General features: G+C 32.7%; 1 protein-coding gene across 14 annotated transcripts in view; it reads left to right on the forward strand.

Moving 5' to 3' along the window:
• Positions 1-144: 144 nt before the first annotated feature.
• LOC105342863 (agrin) overlaps positions 145-22766 on the forward strand; it is a 67397-nt gene continuing 44775 nt past the window's right edge. For 3 of the 14 annotated variants that reach the window (XM_034482305.2, XM_034482306.2, XM_066078536.1), the window contains exons 1-2: positions 145-634; positions 13830-13865. In XM_034482305.2, the coding sequence (XP_034338196.1) occupies positions 157-634; positions 13830-13865 (514 nt within the window). In that variant the 5' untranslated portion in view covers positions 145-156. Of the gene's footprint in view, positions 635-4372; positions 4501-13829; positions 13866-22766 lie in introns of those variants that run through there. The other 11 variants (XM_066078537.1, XM_011449927.4, XM_011449928.4 and 8 more) reach the window with 7 other exon arrangements.

Raw genomic sequence — 22766 nt, forward strand, 5'->3', positions numbered from 1 at the left:
GTGTAAGGTCATTGCATTGATAACCCTGTAGTCAATGAGTGTTCCAGAATGCGTACGTCTGGTCGGGGTACCCTGTTATAGCCCGAGCACCCTTTTTAACGGTTTCTTCGAGCGTATCTGTTAACATAGTCCGAGTTTGTCACCGGAATCAGCACCATGCTCTTTCATAAATACAGGATATACGTATTCCTGTATTTTTATTTATGTGTTCATGCTAGATTTGTGAATAACGCCATCATTTTCGGAATAGATTCCATTCAAGGAGATATTTTCAAAAACGATTGTTCGGATCCGCCGATGGAAACTCGAGAAGAAATGGCGGATGTGGTCGTCACAGGAACGGTAAAGAGTGTATCTGCATTGCAGAGAGGCTCCAAACTGTACTCGGCAGTAGTTGAGATCAAGAGGGTGATGAAAGGTGAAGACCTGTTAGGAGAATCCTCTGTCAGCAATGCTGGACAGGAGGTTGTTGTCCAGGGATTCGGGGACCCCAGGTTTTGTGAGAACACGGTGAGGGTGTTCGACACGCGCATCTTGATGTTGGGCCTGGATGACGGAGGGATACTCAGACTCAACTCCAGTGTTGTCAGAATCTCGCTGCGGAATCTCGATCGAGTGGAACACGCTGTTAACGGTAAGAAAATGAAAGGGGTACACTATTAATAGACGGCCCAACAGTTATATTGATATTGTAATTCAAGACTTCTAAATTATTAGATGTAAACGCGCTTAGTCGGAAATCGATGCATTGCGTTCATCAGTGTATAACGGAGAAGAACCACGTGGGTCTTTATGATGGGGTGGATGTTACAGTAAAAACTTTAGTTACGATATGACAGTTTTCATCTGGTCGGTGTATCTAGGTATACATGTAAATCACGGCCTTTGGTCAACTGTACAACAAGGCCAAATGTAAAATGAAATACCAACGTAGATTATACATGTAATTTATATATGTACTCGTACATGTAAATATAGTAGCCGTGTGTCATGGAATACAGGGTATAAATGCATGTATAAAGAGGGAAATGTATCTGAATTAATTTAACGATTTTCACTGTGCATGACATTTCATATATATACAGTACTGTTCATGTAGTCTTATACGATGTTTATTATAATCATAATGCAAATCAAAAATATGTCTTGGCCCAGGACAATGATACGAGTGGAAATACAAGTTACACTGGTGCAGGTACTCCGTACATGTACGTGTCTGACAGTTGTTTATTCAAATAAGTCTGCATGTGGTTTATTGTCCCAATATGTATGATGTAATGTGGTCGGCACACGGATACAAGTGGAACATAATTCTGTATGCAGACTTCATTCATAGCTTGCTAGACGTTCTATACAGAGTGAATAAAATGGGTATTTGCTTCAGTATGAGAACTGGCACATTTTCTTGTGAAGTATGTTAAGTGCATTCTTTACAAAATGATAATAAGACATGTTGCACATTGGTATTGACATGCTCACCTGAGATTTAATTTTAAAGTACTTTGCACAGTGATACGGCCGACAGATAAAGCGTCCTTGTTTGTTCGTAATAAAATTGCTTGTCAATCACAGATATATGATATTAAATTCCGGTCATTCTGCTGTAGACCCTCCGCTCCTGAAAACAATCCCTCCATGTGAAGAGAAAACTACTAAAACAAACATTCTTGCGCATCAATAAACATTTTTGAATATCTATAGTGTCTTATTAAGAGTATTGTATATGAGTTTTTAGAAGTGTTTTCCATTGTGTTTTATAAAGAGTATTGTATATGAGTTTTCAGAAGTCATTAATATGTACATTAATTAGATCTAATGTGTACTAGTACACTCGCCGATTGTTTCATCTTCAGATCTTAAAGTGCGTTTTATTAATATTCCATTTTTCTGAAGAAGTTGAAAATTAAAGAGTTGAATTTATTTACATGGTGTTCTACAAAAGGATTCGGACAGAAAAAAATAACGTGTGTGGAAAAAATTTCATTAAATTTTCCCGAAGGGGATAGGGAAAGGCGAACAAGAGATGAGTAATGCAAAATGATCTCGTGTGGAAACATCGGGGTCGTAAAGACATATATCGAGAGCGTGGGTGTTGGAATAGTCCATCCTTCCCTCCTCCAAGGGTAGCTAAATAGTTATGGAGGGAGCGATCCCCACTGGAATTTCTTGGTTGGTAATTTTGGCTTAATTTTGAGAAAATCCTAGTCTAAAGTAATATTTTAAATTCTAGTGTGGAAGAAATTACAGATACCATGAAATAAATATATGTGTATTTCATAAATAGAGGAAAAAGAAGTTTAAGAATAATTAATTTGATCTGTGTTGCAAAACTATATAAGGCCGCCCAAAGTTAATTCTACGCTTAACGTCACTGCGACCTACCAAACCTACGAGGAAATGCGATTAAACTAAAACTAAACAAAATTTTCAAACAATTTTAAACGATCTTTAATTATTCATTTACATTAATTAAAGCAAATACTGCAAGTATTCATACTACTTATAGGTTACCTCTTTGATAGCACACTTGATCTTTCCCGATAAGCTCATCGAGTACTTAGTATCTGATTTATAGTCCATGGTGTGCTCAAAATGTTTCGAATTTCAATAGATTGTGGTATTTTAGAACAATCAAACTGGAAAATATCAAGTTAAAATAGTGGTTGGTTGGTTTGTTTGTTTCAAAACCCAATTTCTCCTAAACCTACGAGCGCGGGTTTGGTTAAACGTACATTCTAGAATTAACTTTGGACAGCCTAATGAGCCAAATAATACCACATCTTCGCTAGCCAAGCTTTCCCCATAATGGGAAGCGGAGCGAAAACCCTTGGCTAGCGAAGATGACAACACCAGAGACATTGAATGGGTAATGATTTGATATAAAGGATCAGACCAGAAAAATAAAGTTCTGCGCGTATACAGTGGAACATTCAGCATCGAAAGAAATTGAAATGTAATGAATATGAATATTTTTTTCTTCAGACATTTAATTGGCATCATTGTTTGACATGGGTTCTTAAAACTTATAAACATTTCATGAAATTCATCACTGATGAGATTCTTTTAACATAATAAAGTAAAACATGGTCTCTCATTGAGCGGGGTACCGTTCCATCTGCATGTATCTACATGTACTAGCAAACGATGGTTTGATGTACGCAAGTATCGAAATCATAGCTTTAAAGATAAAATATTGATATTCTTCCCAAAGCCGAAATTTCATACAATTTTCCATCGTGGTAAATAATGAGCTGACTTAAAATTAGAACCTTTTTTTTGAAATTAAGCGTAGAAAGGTATTATTAATTTTTGCCAAATTGATGCAGACTAATGAATTAAGTTCACATTTGTACACACCAAAAAAAAATCTTGCAGGATTACCTTTAATTTTAATGGTGTTACATAAAATATATGATTTTTACCAAAAAAAAAGAAAAAAAAAAAAACAAAAAAACAACAACACAAAAACAAAAACAAAAAAAAAACAAAACAAAAAACCAGTCGCTATCTTTTGCAAGCTTTTGATGTTAATACACATTTATGGGACAAATTAGTTAAATGAGAGGTTTTTACTTCATCAAACGGTTGAAATATACATGTATGCATATTTGCTTTTTTATCACATTTTGTCTCTTTAAAACATTAATTATTGAAACACAGAAAAAAAACAAACAAACCTTTCATATAACGTTTTGATTGTTGTTTAAGTTAGTCACCCTAATTTTAAAAGTATTATATCTTCAAGACCTTACTTGGTATTGTCTAATTTATGTATACATACATTGAAATAGAATGCACGGTATTACGCGTTACATAATTTACTATCCCATCTTTGATGCAAGTTTTTATTAAACAAATGGCAAAATTGCATTTTGATTTCATTGATACCATCATTCACCGAGTTCGTGATATCGTCTTTATTCATTGTGCGGCATTTGTGCCCGATAGTTTTATGAAATTTTAAAAGTACTACATATAGTAGAAATTCCCATGAGAAGATGAAGACTGATGTAATTGTGAGGTACATGTATTTCCACGAGTTGTCACAGCCTCTACCATATGATGACTCTGTTGTCAACATTTTTTCTGTAAATCTCTTTTAAAATATTTAGAGCTCTGCGCCGGGCTGCAGCTTCGAAGTCATTTGATTCCGTCGTAAATCGACAAATTATCATAATATGGTGATAAATTAACAAATAAATAAATAATATATTTTTATATATAATAATGTATTAATATTATAAATATTTTAATATTGTAATTCGACGAATCGCTTCAAATGATCAGCTGATAATGATAATGACCGGGAAAATTGCAGCCTCACAGAACGGTTTTCAAAACTACCATAGAATGGCGGGAGAAGAACAGATCGTCAAATGATGGAGGCCTGTCATCCCCATGCAGGGACAGATTCGACATCCCTGCTGAATAACAATGATGTTTTAGTGATTATCATGTTTATCGTCGAGTAGTCATGGATCTAAATGACCATTTGCATAGGTTAGAAACAACGGGTCCAAACGTTGAAAATGTTGGTAACGTTAGCTCGGAGCAGAGACATAAATAACATGTTATTTATGTCTCTGCTCGGAGGAAAAATATTTTTTCTTTGAGGAAAATGCGGATAACTTGTTTAACTACACTATACTTTTTTTCGACTCGAGCCCCTATTATGCGGGTATGAAGATAGCTAGCATTGCAGAAAAAAACCGCATTTGCATCTTGTATTTTTTAAGGAGGGTTCTAAGGATACTAAGGGGGTGGGGGAGGCCTAACGTTAATTCTGATATCTTTACAACTGTACCAATTGTGGATTTATAATTATTTAAATTTTAATCTTCAAGGTATTTGAGTCTGGATCACCCCGGCCCCAACTCAGAGGTTCTATGTGTACATCGCCATGAAATATTATTTTTCCAGTTTATGCTCTGTAAACTACCCCCATTTATATTGATCCACTAATTTTAAGGGTACTTGTATATTCCAATTCGTACTATAACCCATTGGGCACTAATCACAGCTGCCTTACTTAGCTGCAAGTCTAGCTCCTGGTCTGAAAAAAATGTCAGATAGACAACCTTGGAGCTTACTTGTTAAAAGGTTGCAATTTACTGCACTATGTTTCATTCAGCAAGACACAATATGATTTCACATTTTGATTAGATTGATGTTAAGAAAATCTGAATAAATGCCCATGACATAGGTGCATGTCTTAATTTGATGAACGCCTTCCAAAAGTGGAAGATAAAGTCGAACAGGTCTTCTATATGTAAGAGTTATCTTTCCTATGTCCAGTTGTGAACTGTTCATTTTGGTAACTTGATCCAAAAAACTCATCAATTTCATTTGAAGCCTATGCAAATCTATTTAACAGTTTATGTATACTGCTTTTATATAAATTATTGAATATGAGCCATACTAGCCAACACACAGAGGCATTATTAGCTACAATTATATCATGGGCTAGTTTTAACAAGTCAACAGAACCCAGTGAAAAGTCTATATATAATGGTATAGTGCAAAGATGCGTGTCATAGTGTAGGAATCTATATTGGGGAATTTGATTAGATAAATATAGATGAGGGTCTTCACCTTAAGTATTAATGATTCTGTATGATTCCCTGAGTGATGAGATCTTAAGAACACCTCTGCTCACCCCAATACTGCTCAAAGTCTGGCTATTGTTAGATTTTTATTCACAAGTTGCGAGACATCTGTGTTTTATTCCCTCCTCAGATTCTTAGAAGACCCAGAAAGATTATTGAGTAAGTTATTGTACAAACTCATGGGAAAAATGACAGATTGAAAAATAAAATAGGCAATTTGAACTTATCAGTGGGGTTGTAAGAACTGCGATTTGCTCATCATGGAATCCATAATTAGATCATGCAGCAATTGAAATGAATCTAAATTTTTTATTTGTTAATACATGTACATGTATTAATTAAAAATGTTCAATTTCTATAAAAGTTGATCTATCTTGAACTAATTTAAATGTAATATACAATGTTTAGACATAAAAAATAATGCAAATAATCTACAAAAACTTTCACAAAAATGCTTTTGCTTATGAAAGAGCAGAAAAGATTTTAGATTGCTGGCTTTATCCTACATATCAAAGGAAGAAAATTAACATGATGAACATTGATGTACATTCGTTATCTGTACAGTTTGTGATGACATTATTTAATCTTGTTAATGGCTATTGGCCTTTACATTGTAAATTATTTTTAGTCATTATAGGTTTTTTGTCTTCTCCACCAAAGTTATGAGCAAATAAGAATCAAGGCAGTAGGTCAATGACTCATCTAATCATCAAAAATAGGTAACCCCCCCCCCCCCCCCCCCAGAATAATACAAATATTGATTGTCAATTTAATAAGGAGGAAAAGGAATAATGCTTACAGATATAAATTATGATTTATCATATCTTGAAAAGATTTCCACTGTGTATATAACAGTTATAGACTTCAGTTTGCAGATTGAAACAGTGTTTCACTGGAGGGCTGCCTCAAATAGACAGGGTTATCTCCCATGCTTTAGGCTGCCGCAATGACTGACATAAATTCAAATTTTCATCGTGCAATTTCCCAGGTGTATTCTGGAGACATTTTATATTCATTTAAAACCATTGAATCCAAACATTAAGGATTTTTAGTACAGGCCAATCCAGATGGGAATGGATTGCAGAATATAAAGGGGATCATGAAGTTGGAGTGACTTAGTGTGTATTGGAAAATAATACATGTTTCATAAACTCTGTTTTATATCAGCTAGTACATGCCAGAAAAATGACATTTATATCTGTTTATAGAATATTTTTCTCTCCCCATAAAAGATGAATTGGAGAATAGGGAACATTTTATTTTATGTTATACAGCTAATTTTGCAATATTTATTAGAAATCTGATTATTTGCCTAATGAAAATTCTAAGGATTATATAATTTCCCTATGCCACCAACATGAAATGCCTTTATAAGCATTATTCAACCAGCGATGTTATCTGAAATATTGCTCACCTGCATGAACTGTACATTAGTTATTTCATGCTCGCTTCAAGAGTTAGATTGAAGGTATTATTAGGTCTTTCCACCTTTCAGGTGAAAGACCTCTTGATTTCTTTATGTTTTTAGGTCTTTCCACCTTTCAGGTGAAAGACCTCTTGTTTTCTTTATGTTTTTTCTTCTTCTTCTTCTTTTTTTCTATTTAGCTCGGAGTGACTTTTTTATTATTAGAGTTATCCAAACAATTTAAACTTTATGTAATTGCTCATTAAAAGTTATGGTACCAATTGACCCTGTGTCAAAGAACTCCCAGAACTTACAGAGTTATTGCCCTTTGAGAAGGAAATGCTTGTTATCGCTACTCCTCTGAAACCATAAGAGATAGAGATTTGGAACTTTTACCAATGTCTTCATTACACTTAGAGGGTTCTTCAATCTATTCATACCAAAAAGATCTGAGGCCCCCTTGTAGTAGTTATTGCCCCTGAAAGTATTTAAATTTCCATAAAATCACTTCCAACTTTTTTATTACTTATCATAGAGACTTCGGACCACTTGGGATTGAAGCGTCTACCTTGGCCGAACAAAATTACAAAAAGGTCAAAGGTCAAGGTCATTTGAGAAGCCGTTAATTAATGAGTTTTCATATCTCTTTTGTTAAGGGTGGTAGAGAAAAACTTTTTTGTGGATTTAGTAGGACATCTTAAGACAATTTAAAATATAGCCCTTTGGCTTATACTTTTGAATAATTACAGAGTTATAGCCCCTATTGTACGAAATGCTTGTTATCGCTACTCCTCTGAAACCATAAAAGATAAAGACTTGGAACTTTTACCAATGTATTCAGTACACTTGGAGGATTCTTCAATCTATTCATACCGAAAGGATCTGAGGCCCTCTTCTAGTAGTTATTCCCCCTGAAAGTTTTTAATTTTCTATAAAATCATTTCCAACTTTTTTATTATTTGTCGTACAGACTTTGGACCACTTGGAATAGAAGCCTCTACCTTGGCCAAACAAAATGACATAAAGGTCAAAGGTCAACGTCATTTAGATGTCTTTTAATTAATGAATTTTCATATCATTTGAAATACAGAATTATAGTAAGGGTTTCAATAGCTTGCTGGATTGCGCAATATGGTATTCAATTGTGTCAGCCAGGTATCACATCAAGTCCTGTGGTTACTCAAGTGGAACTTGTTATTCATTTTGTACAAAGACAGCTAGCCTGTAGAACACTCTCTTCTATTGTTAGCTTTCCTGTTTATACGATTGTGTAAAGAATATTCACTTGGCTCAGTTTTGTTCATAGTAAGTGGAAAAAAATTCAGAAAAGTAATTAGATAAATCTTTACCGATATATACCACACGGAATTTTTAAAGAAATGGCTTGATAATAATAAAACTAAAAAATCTCTTTTACATTTGTAAAACCATTTATCAATTAATGGCCTTGTGGTTTTCCCATTTTATAGTACAACATATATCATAGGTATAGTAATGTTTTGTATATCTTATTGAGCAATCTAGCAATTCATTAAAATATTAGGTGGAAAGACCTCTAATTGTTCTCGAACAATTAGCCTACTAGTTTATTCTTCTTCTTTTTTTCTATTTAGCTCTGGGTGACTTTTTTATTATTAGGGTTATCCAAACAATTTAAACTTTATGTAATTGCTCATTAAAAGTTATGGTACCAATTGACCCTGTGTCAAAGAACTCCCAGAACTTACAGAGTTATTGCCCTTTGAGAAGAAAATGCTTGTTATCGCTACTCCTCTGAAACCATAAGAGATAGAGATTTGGAACTTTTACCAATGTCTTCATTACAGTTAGAGGTTTCTTCAATCTATTCATACCAAAAAGATCTGAGGCCCCCTTGTAGTAGTTATTACCCCTGAAAGTATTTCAATTTTCATAAAATCACTTCCAACTTCTTTATTATTTATCATAGAGACTTCGGACCACTTGGGATAGAAGCGTCTACCTTGGCCGAACAAAATGACATAAAGGTCAAAGGTCAAGGTCATTTGAGAAGCTGTTAATTAATAAGTTTTTATATTTCTTTTGTTAAGGGTGGTAGAGAAAAACTTTTTGATGGATTTAGTAGGACATCTTAAGACAATTTAAAATATAGCCCCTTGGCTCATACTTTTGAATAATTACAGAGTTATAGCCCCTATTGTACGAAATGCTTGTTATCGCTACTCCTCTGAAACCATAAAAAATAGAGACTTGGAACTTTTACCAATGTATTCAGTACACTTGGAGGGTTCTTCGATCTATTCATACCGAAAAGATCTAAGGCCCCCTTCTAGTAGTTATTGCCCCTGAAAGTTTTTAAATTTCTATAAAATCATTTCCAACTTTTTTATTATTTGTCGTACAGACCTCGAACCAGTTGGAATAGAAGCATCTACCTTGGCCGAACAAAATGACATAAAGGTCAAAGGTCAACGTCATTTGGAAGTCCGTTAATTAATGAATTTTCATATCATTTAAATTACAGAATTATAGCAAGGGTTTCAATAGCTTGCTGGATTGCGCAATAAGGTATTCAATTGGGTCAGCCAGGTATCACATCAAGTCCTGTGGTTACTCAAGTGGAACTTGCCAGTCATTTTGTTCAAAGACAGCTAGCCTCTAGAGCACTCTCTTCTATTGTTAGTTAAATCTATTTCTATAGTATTGGCTTGATAATAATAAAAAATCTCTTTAAAAACCATTTATCAATTAATAGCTTCGTGGTTTTCCCATTTTATAGTACAACATGTATCATAGGCATAATAATTTTTTGTATACCTTATTGAGCAATCAAGCAATTCATTTAAAAAATAAGGTGGAAAGACCTCTAATTGTTCGAGAACAATTAGCCTACTAGTCTTATACTAACTAACTGAATGAAACATTGTATAGATGATAATTTATCTACCCAAAGAATGTTACAGCATGTTGATGTAGTTTTTTTTTAAGGGGTTAAAGTTTGTAGGCATCTGTAGCACACATGTTTAATAGAACACTGCAGTTTTCAGAGAATCAACCTATTCTGGTAGAATAATGATTTACTAGGTTGTAGATTATTAAATGGGTCTATTTTTACAAATTGAATCTCTTAAATTACAAGAATTATTTCATCTTTTTATACCCCTGCCCGAAGGAGATGGGGTATACTGTTTTACCCTTGTGTGTCTGTCTGTCCGTCTGTAACAAAAATTTCTGTCACATTTTTTTTGTACCAATGGGACGCCAACTTCCTGTTAAATGAAAACTTTGTTTATTTTTAGGCATAATTAACAACAAATTTTCGTCAATGATTTCTCAGCAACCATTTATTGCAGATGCTTGAAATTTTAACACATTATTTGTTTAGGCATGCCATATAGTGAGATATATTTTTGTACCAATCGGACATCAACTTCCTGTTAATTTACGACTGTTTATTTTTAGCCTATATTTTCAAACAAATTTTCGTCAAAGATTTCTCAGGAACTATTTATCGCAGATGCTTAAATTTTAAGACACTATTTGGTTAGGCATGCCATATCAGAAGATATATTTTTTTATCAATCGGACATCAGCTTCTTGTTAAATGATGACTTTGTTTATTTTTAGCCTATTTTTTCTAACAAATTTCCGTCAATGATTTCTCAGCAACTATTTATCGCAGATGCTTGAAATTTTAACACATCATTTGTTTTGGCATGCCATATTGTGGGATATATTTTTGTATCAATCGGATGCCAACTGTCTGTTAAATGTTGACTTTGTTTATTATGCATATTCACATCAGAGCGGGGGTATCACTAGTGAGCATTGGCTCACAGATATCTTGTTTTAACCAAGATTTTGACCATGCAGAGTGAACACTGATTTATGGCCAACTAGGTGCTGTATTTTTTATTATCATTTTTTTTTTTGCTTTGAGTAATAGGAACCAGATGTGATGATTTTATATTTCCCTTTGAAGGAAATGGTCGAGAAATACAATAAATTTCTCATAAATCTAGTCCACTTAGCAGAAAATGGTAAAAAAGAATTGCATCAAATATGAATTTTAATGATTGGACTGTGTTTTGCCAGCGGTTGAACGGTAAGAGACTGGCCTCTTGCGAAATCAATAAGTAATTACGTGAACTTGAATAACTGCAATGTGAAATTCTACACATGGGATTCCATTGTATAATACAACTCTCATAATAACTCACCTTATTGGGTTAAGTCATAACGCACATGTTGTGCAAGTTAAGTACAAGGGAAGAATATGGCTTTTGGCTGAAGTCTGTGTGTTAATTACCAATGATGTGTGTAACAGGTTTGACTCTTGAAGTTTTGCAATGTCATAGGAGGAAAGAGCAAGGATAAATGCCAAAATATCTATGAGCTTACTTGTGTTAGAAGTCACTAAATTCATTGATTAATTGCGCTTTGTTGTATACATTGTATGACTCCAAGTTAGCTGTATTTTTGCAATATTTCAGCTACACATTACCATATAGATAGGTCCTCTATACAGAGACCAATTTGTAGAAGTGTTCTTGGTTTCAATGGAAGGTCAAACTTTAATTAGGGGCTGGCATGAAATGCTGAAACCAAGAAGTAATTATATTGTCTGCCTTAAATTTATGCAGGTATTGGACATCTTTTGATATTAATGTGGATTAAAGTACATTATAAATGAAATACTTCCACCGGGTTAGAATTTTCGAATTTTACATTAAGCTATTTAACCCAAAAATACGTTTAAAATTTTTTTGGAAAGGTGAATATTTTAAAATCCACAGCGAGATTTGAACTAATGACAAACAGATTTGTAGAGAAAACACTTAACCACTGCGCCACACTGTTAGGTGACAGTAATTGGAAAGAAACTATTTATAAAATTAAACTTGATTTTATTGTTTATTTCAATATAAATAGAATGTCAAAACAAGGAGGTGTCTCATACCACCATAATATAAAAAATTTCACCAAATTTAATATTTGAAACATGAAAACATGCTCTATTTGCCTTCCAATGTTGGCCAGAAATGAGGCATTCTTTGACAGTTTTTCATACTAAAACTCTTATCGAATAGACAGCTAGGCCAATTATAGTGGCTTGACCAGGAGTTGAACCCAGGACCCATGAATTTTTACTCAGAAGGTCTACCATGGGCCTCAACTTTTCCTCAAGTCAATACTCGACCCCAAGTCTGAGTATTAATCTCAAATTTATGCATTTAAGTTATTTAAAGGGATTTGAGTTGAAGAATAAGTTGGAAGCAAAATGTATTGAGTCCTTTTCGTCTTTCAAAAATGTACTAAAAAACAGTAGAATTAGCAAAAAATGCCAAATTTTACAATTATGGAAAACGCAAAGAAAATATTGCTCACTGTCAACTTGGAAATAAATCCAGTGATTTACTACAAGTTCACCTTTTTAATCAACTTTTAATTAAGTGACACTTCAACTTGTAATAATTGTGGTCACACATGTTGAGACAATCTTCATTTTTTTCTTGCTTGTCCAGCTAACATAAATCACAGTGGCATTGCTCATTAACAGTATTCACAATAATATAAACCTTAACAATCTCAATCATGAGCAAGTATTACATGTTTTACTTTTTGCTCAATTTTTCAAGCAGTACAACAATATATCAAGTCAACAAAAAGATTCTAAATAATACCTGTTATTAATAATCTTGCATAATATCATCCTGAACTTTACCTCAGTATATCTATACATGCACTCAATATCTAATACCTCTTATTTTTATTATATACTTAATTAATATAAAATATTCACTATCATTACATTTTTTCTTATTTTCAATCATTTATAATTTTTTGTATTATTTTTTTGTTTTTTTTATTTTTGTTTTTTTTTGTTTCTTATTTTTCTTTCCCTGTTCTTCATCCTACATGATCTCCAACTTCTTAAATGCTGCAATGACATGTTTCATATTACATTATGAACTTACTATATTCTGTAACTATTTTCTTATATAATTCAAATGTAACTGAAATATCAGTTCTAACTTTGATCCTTGGGGAGAGGACTAATATAGACATAGCCTGATGTCCAATCCTATTGTGTACCTATTTACATGATAAAATATTTGTTAAATTGAACTAAGTTGAGTGATTCGAAAGTTTTGGAGCCAGAGCTTATAATCTAGGCCAGCATCTATAAAGAGTCCATATAACTCCAACTACTACAATTTCACTTAAGGATAGTTAAGGTAGTCCTATATTTGGCACTAATTAGAATCTAATTAGATTTCAAAAATTATGTTAATCTGAACATATGTATGTTGACATACATACAGGTATGTTTAAAGATTATGATTATATTAACTGGACTGTTAAAGCTATCTCCATGAAGAATAACTACTTGTCAAGGTGTATAATACATGTAATGTGTACAGTATTGCTATCAGCAGCCAAACTAATCCAGACATCTTTTAAAAAAAAAAAAGCTTGAAACAAAATCTACATTTATGAAGTACTGAAGAGCGACGTACATTGCCATGATGCTCATTCATGCGAAACTATAGCAAAAAGCTGATGAAAATGTAATCTTGTTATATGAATTGTTCACCTGTATTTATGTATAATTGCCTGGATGCTAAACTGATTTTTGAGAAAAAAAAATTCTGTTGACTTGAAATTGAACAACCAGTAGTCCAGTGTGATTTAGATGCACTATTTTTGTATTATTTGTATCATTAACTGCTCTTCACCATGCTTCTTCACTGAATGAAGGAGTTTATTTTTCCCACTGTTGATTATTCATTAATTTGAGATGTAAAAATAATGGTTTGTTTTTTATATATTTACAGATGAACCTTATGAAGCACCTCCCAAAAAGACAAAATGTGAGTATATAAACTATTGTTTCTAACATACTGTGGTTTCATTAATTTTCGTGGGTATCAATTTTCGTGGATTTTCTGAAAACCACAGTTTCAAGGATACGTAATTTCGTGGCCAATGATCCTATCAATACAAAATGTTAGTTGAAATTGAACTTCAATGAACATTTAATTTCGTGGATCAACTTAACAACGAAATCCACGAAAATTGGTGTTCAAAAGAATATTGATGAAACCACAGTATAGCATAGTCCATGTCAAATAAACTGAGCTTGGGTCTTTGAGGTTATCAACCCTAGAATTTAATAATATACAATCAGCCGGGATCTATCTCTCTCTCTCTATATATATACATTGAGCTTGTATATTTAAAGTCATGGAGTGTGGGTCTTTTTAGTGTCCAACTCTGTGTGGGCAACTAATAGATCCTGATCAGTTTACTTGTCAAGTGTCTAATTTCCTTTACATATTCTTTCTCCCCTTGCCCCAATACTAGTCCATACTTCATCCACTGAGTGTTCCAGGTTAAATTGTACCAAGTTTTTAAAACAAGTTCATAGAAGATCTCTTTTTAAAAAAAATGTCTCAACCTTATTTTTTCTATTCCTCTAGACCTATCTGACAAGTTCTTCACATAATTTTTTTTCCCTGTCAATATTGCTAAGACTTACGAAAGCCCATTGAGCTCATTTTTGTAGGTTTAAAAAAAAAACATTTAAGCGAATTAACGCGAAACTTTTGCGATATAACGAGTAACTTTCGCGAATAATTATAAACGCGTTAGTTTTGCAAATAAACGCAAAAGTTTTGCGAATGAATGCGTAACAATCGTGATATAATGCGTTACTTTCGCGATATAATGTGTAATTTTCGCGATTAAACGCGAAACTTTTGCGATTAAACACAAAACTTTCGCGATTAAACATGAAACTTAAATATAAATATTGTTATTTCATAGAAGAACCCCTATGAAGAATAATTACCGAAAACAAATAAATGTATATCAACTTAAATAAAACAAATTAATATTATATAAAGATGTAAATGAATTAGATTTAACCTTATACAAATTAACATAAATTCAAACGAGGAAATCTTAGTACTGATTTTCAAAGGACATAATGCATCGGGCTTCTCACATTCTAATGGGCGCTTTATTATTGAAAATGAGGCAGCAACATATTTTAATTATAACAATTTTAATTCGAATTAAACGTTTTATTAAGTAACATTTTAGAATTTAAAGGATATCATTGTTTAAAACGTTATAATATATGTTATATCACTGCGACATAACTTAACGTCTAGTTTAATATCAGAAAGATAAGTCAAGCTGTGAATTGAAATTTTCAAGCTTTTGTTCAAATCTAGATGACGTAAATTCGTCCTCCAAATATATCACACATGTCATTTGAAAATTAATACTAAGATTTTAAAGGTTTCCGACGGTTGAATTTATATCAATTTTATAAGAAAAAGATCATCAATGAATGCCTGTTCGAACACAAGGTCGGCGAACAACTGAAAATCGTAATATGATGCCGAAACTTATTATCTACTTTGGACATATAACATATAAAAATGTTATAAAGTTTTATCAGATTTATTAATATCTATATGCAAAAAAGATAATTTTGTCTTCATAAATCAACCTAACACGGATAATATAATAATAATGAATAATAAGTATTTTATGCTATAAAACTTAAAATGTGTTTGTTTTCTATCGTATTTCTTCATAAGGGTTCTGTTTGAAATGACAATATTTATATAATAGTTTCGCGTTATATCGCGAAAGTTTCGCATTTATTCGCAAAACTAACGCGTTATATCGCGAAAGTTTCGCGTTTATTCGCAAAAGTTTCGTGTTTATTTGCGAAACTAACGCGTTATATCTCGAAAGTTTCATGTTTATTTGCGAAAAAAATATTTTTTCTACCTACAAAATTAGCTCAATGGGCTTTCGTAAAGACTTGCATAAAGACAGTGGAGGGTAAAGAGTGTGCAGTGACCTTCAGCAAAAGTCAAAGGTCAAGGTTAGAGCTTATATATCTGAATTTTTTTTTGTTTTTAACCGGGTTTTCCAAAGGAAAAATCCAGTTATTAAAATGGTGAAAATGGCGGGCGGGAGGGTGGGTGGGCAGCTGTCAAAAGGGTACCCTAATTGTACGGATAACTCCTCCTACAGTTTTCAAGATAGGAAGTAGTTCTTTTGCAGATCAATTATACATATATCAGAGGTGTATAATTGTATAATGTATTGCTAGGATTTTGATTTCTGATAATTAATGAAAAAAATACCAGCTTTTGAACTTAGTCAGTTTTTGGCAAAATATTGGATATAGGGTACCCTAATTGTACGGATAACTCCTCCTACAGTTTTCAAGATAGGAAGTGGTTCTTTTGCAGATCAATTGTACATATATCAGAGGTGTGCATATTGCTAGGATTTTGATTTCTGATAATTAATGAAAAAAATACCAGCTTTTGAACTTAGTCATTTTTTGGCAAAATATTTGATATAGGGTACCCTCATTGTACGGATAACTCCTCCTACAGTTTTCAAGATAGGAAGTGGTTCTTTTGCAGATCAATTGTACATATATCAGAGGTGTGCATATTGCTAGGATTTTGATTTCCGATAATTTATGAAAAAAATACCAGCTTTTGAACTTAGTCAGTTTTTGGCAAAATATTGCATATAGGGTACACCATTTCACTGGATATGGGTTGACATGGATTATGGATGCAGTTCATATAAAAGAAAACCTGGTTTGCTGTCACATTGACAGCTTTTCACTTGTTACCATATTTGTCTGAGACATACTTCACCCAAATGGTGGTAAAGAGGGTTCGGGACTTTTCCCCATTTGTTGAGATTATAACAAATTCATTTTTGAAGTTGCTGTCTGCCAAATATATTTTCTACTTCAATATGTCCAATATGGTTCCTCCTTTTACCCAAATAGTGACTTTAGGCACAGATTTTGAACTGACCTTCATCGAAGTTCAAGGTTGTTGCAGTCTAGATTGCAAAAAAAAACTTCTGTGTACCACATCTTGTTTTGACTTTCCCAAAAAAACTTCCTGTTAATAAGGAATTGAACTGACCTTGGATAAAGATTCTAGGTCAAATATCAAGGTCATCATGACATGTCAGACCTAATATATAATAATATTTTTGTCTGGATCATATTATATTGTCCCTTTACATCATAGTCATTGTAAAAATATTGTTGCAATTTCATGTGTTTATGTAATATGCTTGTGTCACTCTATCAAGTAAAGCTTGTAGCAAGGTCATTGTAAAAAAATAGTGATGAAATGAGAAAATTTCAAGAATGTCACAGATTATAAATAACGTTTCATTATACCTTATCATAAAGGTTGTCAGGTCACGAGGGAAACAGTAATTAGATGACATATAGGGTGATGGCCATTGAAAACTCTTTTCTTAAGACCATGATCAATACTTAATGCAATTCTTAAGTGTTGAAGTGTTGTGACGGATGATAATTTTATCAATTTGTGTTGTTTATTTGATGATCTCATTTTGTGCACATATGGAAGTGACAAGATGGATGTTGTTACCCTAATTCCCACGATGCTCATAGGTGAAATGTTTCGGCCAAGTGAAACTGGCCAATTTATTACATCAACCTAAATTTTCATTCTGCTCAATACAGCTTGGCATGACTGCAGATTGAAAATACATGACACCTAATGCAAAAAATTGTTATCAAAGTAAAGGAGAAATTTTCAAAGTTAACTAATGGACCAATTTGCATTCAATCTAGCATCACAAAATTCACTGTAATTTCTGCTGGTTTGCAACTGCCTGCCATTAATCATTGAGCACATCCAATCTCTAGTAAATCTTTAGATTATAAATACTTTCCCCCCCTTGGATTCATGATATTTCAAATGCTGGAGAGGGTTTATACAGGCTTTGCCTGTTGCCTAATCCATTTGATTACTCAATAAAATATGTTTTAAATTTAAATATTTCAAATGCTAAAAGTTGAGGATTCAGTATTATATTGTTAAGAAATGGTATATATATTAATACATGTAACAGAAATGTTGTTTATGTTGGAGTCTTGATGAAATGCAGCTTATTTCACTTAAAAGAATGAATAATTTGCTGATAAAACAATTGATTTATTGAAAATTTGGCTGATTTTTTGCCTAAAACAAATTGTTACTGGAAATTCTACATGTGTATTCTTGGGTATACAAAAGTAATGCAAAATTTTTGAATTTTCTTTGATTTTAGAATAATTTAACAAGGCTTATATAAAAGATATTAAGATTCAGTCATTAATGCACCTTTACTGCTTGTCTTGCTCTGGAGAATTAAATTTACTGAGTACAGTATTATTTACATTGTCAGGTGAAAAAATTCATGTAAATTGGATATCCTGTAAAAGGTTTACTACAGAGGTAGAATGTATTATAACCTTTGATGAGTTTGGTTGATAAACCAATTGAATTCAGGTAATCAATTTAAATTTCTTTGAGCTTCCCCTTGGGAACTTTTTGAAGCAATTTGAAAAAAGGAATTAAAGTCTAAAATTATCAACTTAACAAAGAGATGAATAAGGCTCAGATGTACTTGAAGACAATTTACAGGAAATCTCAGGAAATGCATCAAACCAGATTAGCTGTTTAAATAGTGAAAGTAAAGGATATTGAATTTTACTTCAAATGGTTTTAGATCTCTTAGAAATCTGCATGGATGGAGAATCCATGGACAGCCATGATTATTATTCTCTAGGGTTGCATTAAGATAATAAAGCTCAGAAACATTTGATCTTTAAGAGAAAATGCACAAAGAAAACAAAAAAGAACTGTACTCAGTTTAACTATTTGAACTCTGCATAAAAAAAAAAAAAATGGAGAACTGTGTACAGTATTACAGTTAAACTATTTGAATTCTGCATTTTTCAAAAAAGAAGAAAAAAATTGGAGAACTGTACACAGTAAAACTGTTTGAACTCTGCATTTTTCAAGAAAGAAAAAAAGCTTGTTCATACTAGAAAGATAAGTGACATGATACAATATTGTCCTGTAACATTTAAAACGCTGTTAAGTCCTGCTTTTCTGTATAATTTATTGAATGCTAATGGATTGTGTGAAGTGATGCAGAATTTGCATTAAATGCAGTTGAATTGATGCCTTGGTCATAAGCCTTTTGTTAAAGCTGTCAAGCTTCTCTCATCGTTCTGGAGATATATGGACGGATGTCACGCTATTGTCCCATGACGTTATATATGGCACTGTGTCCACGCTGAATCAAGTTCCTGATGAACACTTTGATGCGGTATTGACTGACTGGCCTTGTGCATCTGTTCCTTGAGTCTTATTAAGGTGGCTCGATACACCAATATATTGTTCGATGGGTTTATAAAGTATCTTCTTTGAAACGTGTTATCACTAATAAGTGAACTGATACAGTATTAGTTAATATTTTTTTTTTTTTAATTTTAAGTTGGCAAAAATGTTGCTCATGACCTGAGAGCATATCTTTTTTGGCACCTTTACATGACATTTATCAAAACAATTTATTTTACAGCTGTATGTCTATTTTAAAGCAAATTATTTTTTGTTTTAGCTAATTGAATTGCATTGATTATACATGTACTAACTTTCAAGGAACCTTTGTAATGAATATGCATCTACTGAAGTTCAGTAATGAGGAATCAGTATTTTCTCCCATGTTAATCCCCAGTATCTTAATTGCTTTGCTCTTCTATATCATCATATTATTTTATATTAAAAGAACCTCTGTAGCATTGTTTTAGAAAAATCCTATATTTGGTGAAAATTCGACAACCTTTATTCACAAAAGATTAAAAAAGGAACTTTAGAAATGTATAGAGGGCAGTCATTTAAAATTTCAGTTTTGTTTCTCTTTCCCATAATGATAAAATATACGGTAAAAATCCCTGTTTCTAGATAAAATCAAAATCCTTTTCCCATGCAGTTTTACTGCAACTGCATTATTCATTCATGTAATCAAGTGTAAATTCCAAAATATTCCACAATAATGTGCATTATCTAAGTTACACAGACTCAATTGGTCACAATTTGCTTATTTTACAGTGATTTAGCTATTACAGAGAGAACAAGTCAATTCCATTTTTTTAACTCAGAAGATTTCAAAGAAAAACAGCCATCCATTAGCTAAATCAATTTAATACTGTGCATAATACTTAGTTATGTAGTTCAAAATAACCATTACATGTTTTAACATTGTCACTAATTACACTGTAGTATAATTTTAAGATTGATAAAATAAAATAAAAAATAAGTTGCATTTGTGATACATTATATTTGCCTACAGATGCCATGATATTGCTTTAAAAAAATGTTTGTTTGAGCTTATCAAAGCGAAAACCCATTAATATAAAAATAAATTGTAAGCATTATAAAGATGAAAAATTCAGAGAGAAAAAAAATTAGTTGTAATCAAAGAAGGAATATACATTTGGGGGAAAAATGGATAAAATATGATTGCATGCTGAAAATCTAGATGATCCTATTTTTGTGGAGTTGACACGTATTAATGGATTAAATTTGATAGTTGCGTTACATTATTTTCGCGTTGTCGTGCCACCGGTTGGAGATAGTAAGAGGAATCTTTTGCAATAATCCTTTGGGACCCCACGCAGGATGTCACGTTCACGGCTAGATTGTCACAGCCAAAGCTGTGATTACTCTTCTTCCCCGAATCCCAACATATCAAGGTCTCCAACCCCTGCAGATCTGTAAATATTCTTTTGACTCCCAATTTATGTTTTGACAGCACATCTCCCTGTGTTGTAAAGAAGCATCACTCTCTGCTCTGTGTTTGTAAAGCATGATTTCTCAGTATCAGACAAGCTTATTTAGACTTTAATCACAAGGGTAAAAGTCTCTGATTGCCAAAATCAAAGAATGCCATTAGTTATTTTTCTATAATGCACACCTCATGATATGCACAGAATCTTCTCTGATCAATTCTCTTATAGTCCATTAGTCTAAAAATGGTGTGTCATTATTTTATTTTGTGCATTATATTATGATTAATGTTTCATAGTGAAGGTGCCTAACTACACAAAAAATCTGAAATGTTCTGGAATTTGCATTTTTTGTACAAATTTGAATTAATTATGGATGTTATATATTTAGCTAATTATGTAGGGACTTGACTTAGTTAATTTAAAACAAGAATAATTATGTATCATGATGTTCAATTTGATTTATTGATTCTGTATTAAATGCTGCTGACACTATACAACATCACAAAATATGTAGTTTATTTATAATGATATGCATTGAGATGAACATTTTTACTGATTAAGACTACTCAACACATTGTTTTCTTTAAAATGCATTACTATATATGCACGCTTTTAGTTTACCAATGCATACTTAAGCAGTTTAAACTTTAATTTACCTAATTGCAATTTTACAAATTAAACTGACAAGTTTATGCAGGCCATCTGATGATGCTTGATTCTTTGTTTTAGGCCTTACAAAGACCCAAAATTCTGGTCTGCATGCACCTGTATGAAATGTTTGTACCTAGAAACCTTGTCTATGGGTTGCTGAATTTTATTCCAGGAGGATTCTCTTGGATATAGGTGAAAGAGCATAAAGAAAAGTTAATGAAATATTAAAGTAGTGATGTCATTAGATCTTAAAGTAATGGAAATGCTGGTCTTTGAACCATCAGATGTTTCCTTTGAACTTAGACTGAATAAGCTTCTGAGTACCTTTTGAGGTTAAACCATCAAATTTTGATGGGAACGCGCTCCTTTCCACCTTTTACTGTAGGTTCTGAGTCTGCAGAACTTCAGCTTGAGTACATGTACGTCTTTACTGATGTCGCTCCATAAATTGGATTCCATCTACAGATTCCACGGCTCATCTGCCGTTAATCTTTCATGGATTGGACTTGTGGTGATTTATCAGATCGGTAGAGGACCAAGGGTAGATTGATCTGGTGAAAACCCAATCTGTTTGGGAGACAAAAAGCTCATCATGATCGCTGATTCATATTGGGGAAACCTGGCAAATTCAATCCGTTGTTCTTGAACAAACATGGCCATGTGTCCAAGCACAACCCTTGAGCAGCACTAAATCTTATATATAACATATTGTCAAAGAAGCCCCAGCAAAATGATTTTCATAATGATATTTGAAAAAAAAAGTGAAGAAAAATCATATTTTCAGCTTAGGTTTTATTGCAAGAATCAGCAGGTGTTGTCACCAGAGAATTGTTCTTCTGATAATCGTATGTTACAATTGATTTTGATGTATTGTAGGCAAAGGAAATGGGATTTTGTGTTTCAAGTAATTTGATTTACATCTTATATTGAATTCTTCATCCTTTTATAACAGATCAAAAGTGAAAAGGTTAAATAGGCTTCTGAAGATTTGTGGTTAATGAAATCAGAATTATGATTTGAATTTCTTGGACTTATGAACATAATTTTAAAACCTGAAACTTTTATGTTAATTTCATTCTCCTCAGTCTTAAAACTTCTTTACTGTAATAAAGCTAGTTATTGAAAGAACTCTAGTCATATGCAAATGCCATATCTTGTGTTAGATATTCATTTATTACACAGAAAATAAGATATTGATAAGGACCCTGCCTCTTGTAATTCTGAGCTGTCATTGGTTTGTGAATCAATCAATCCGACCTAATCAATAAAACAAAGTACGAACCGTAACAACTATGATTGTAAAACTACTCATCGTTGGCTACTGCGTATACTGGCAGTAGTTGCTAACTATCAAATGTAGCAGTCCTTCCCAGCAAGTTATTCATAATTTAATTATTTATTGCTCCAATCAATCATCTTTGGGGAGAGAGAGAGAAGATGAGGCCTATCATGCATTGTCCTAAGTGGC

The sequence above is a fragment of the Magallana gigas genome, chromosome 3, assembly GCF_963853765.1.
Source record: "Magallana gigas chromosome 3, xbMagGiga1.1, whole genome shotgun sequence".
In the NCBI taxonomy this organism is placed as follows: domain Eukaryota; kingdom Metazoa; phylum Mollusca; class Bivalvia; order Ostreida; family Ostreidae; genus Magallana; species Magallana gigas.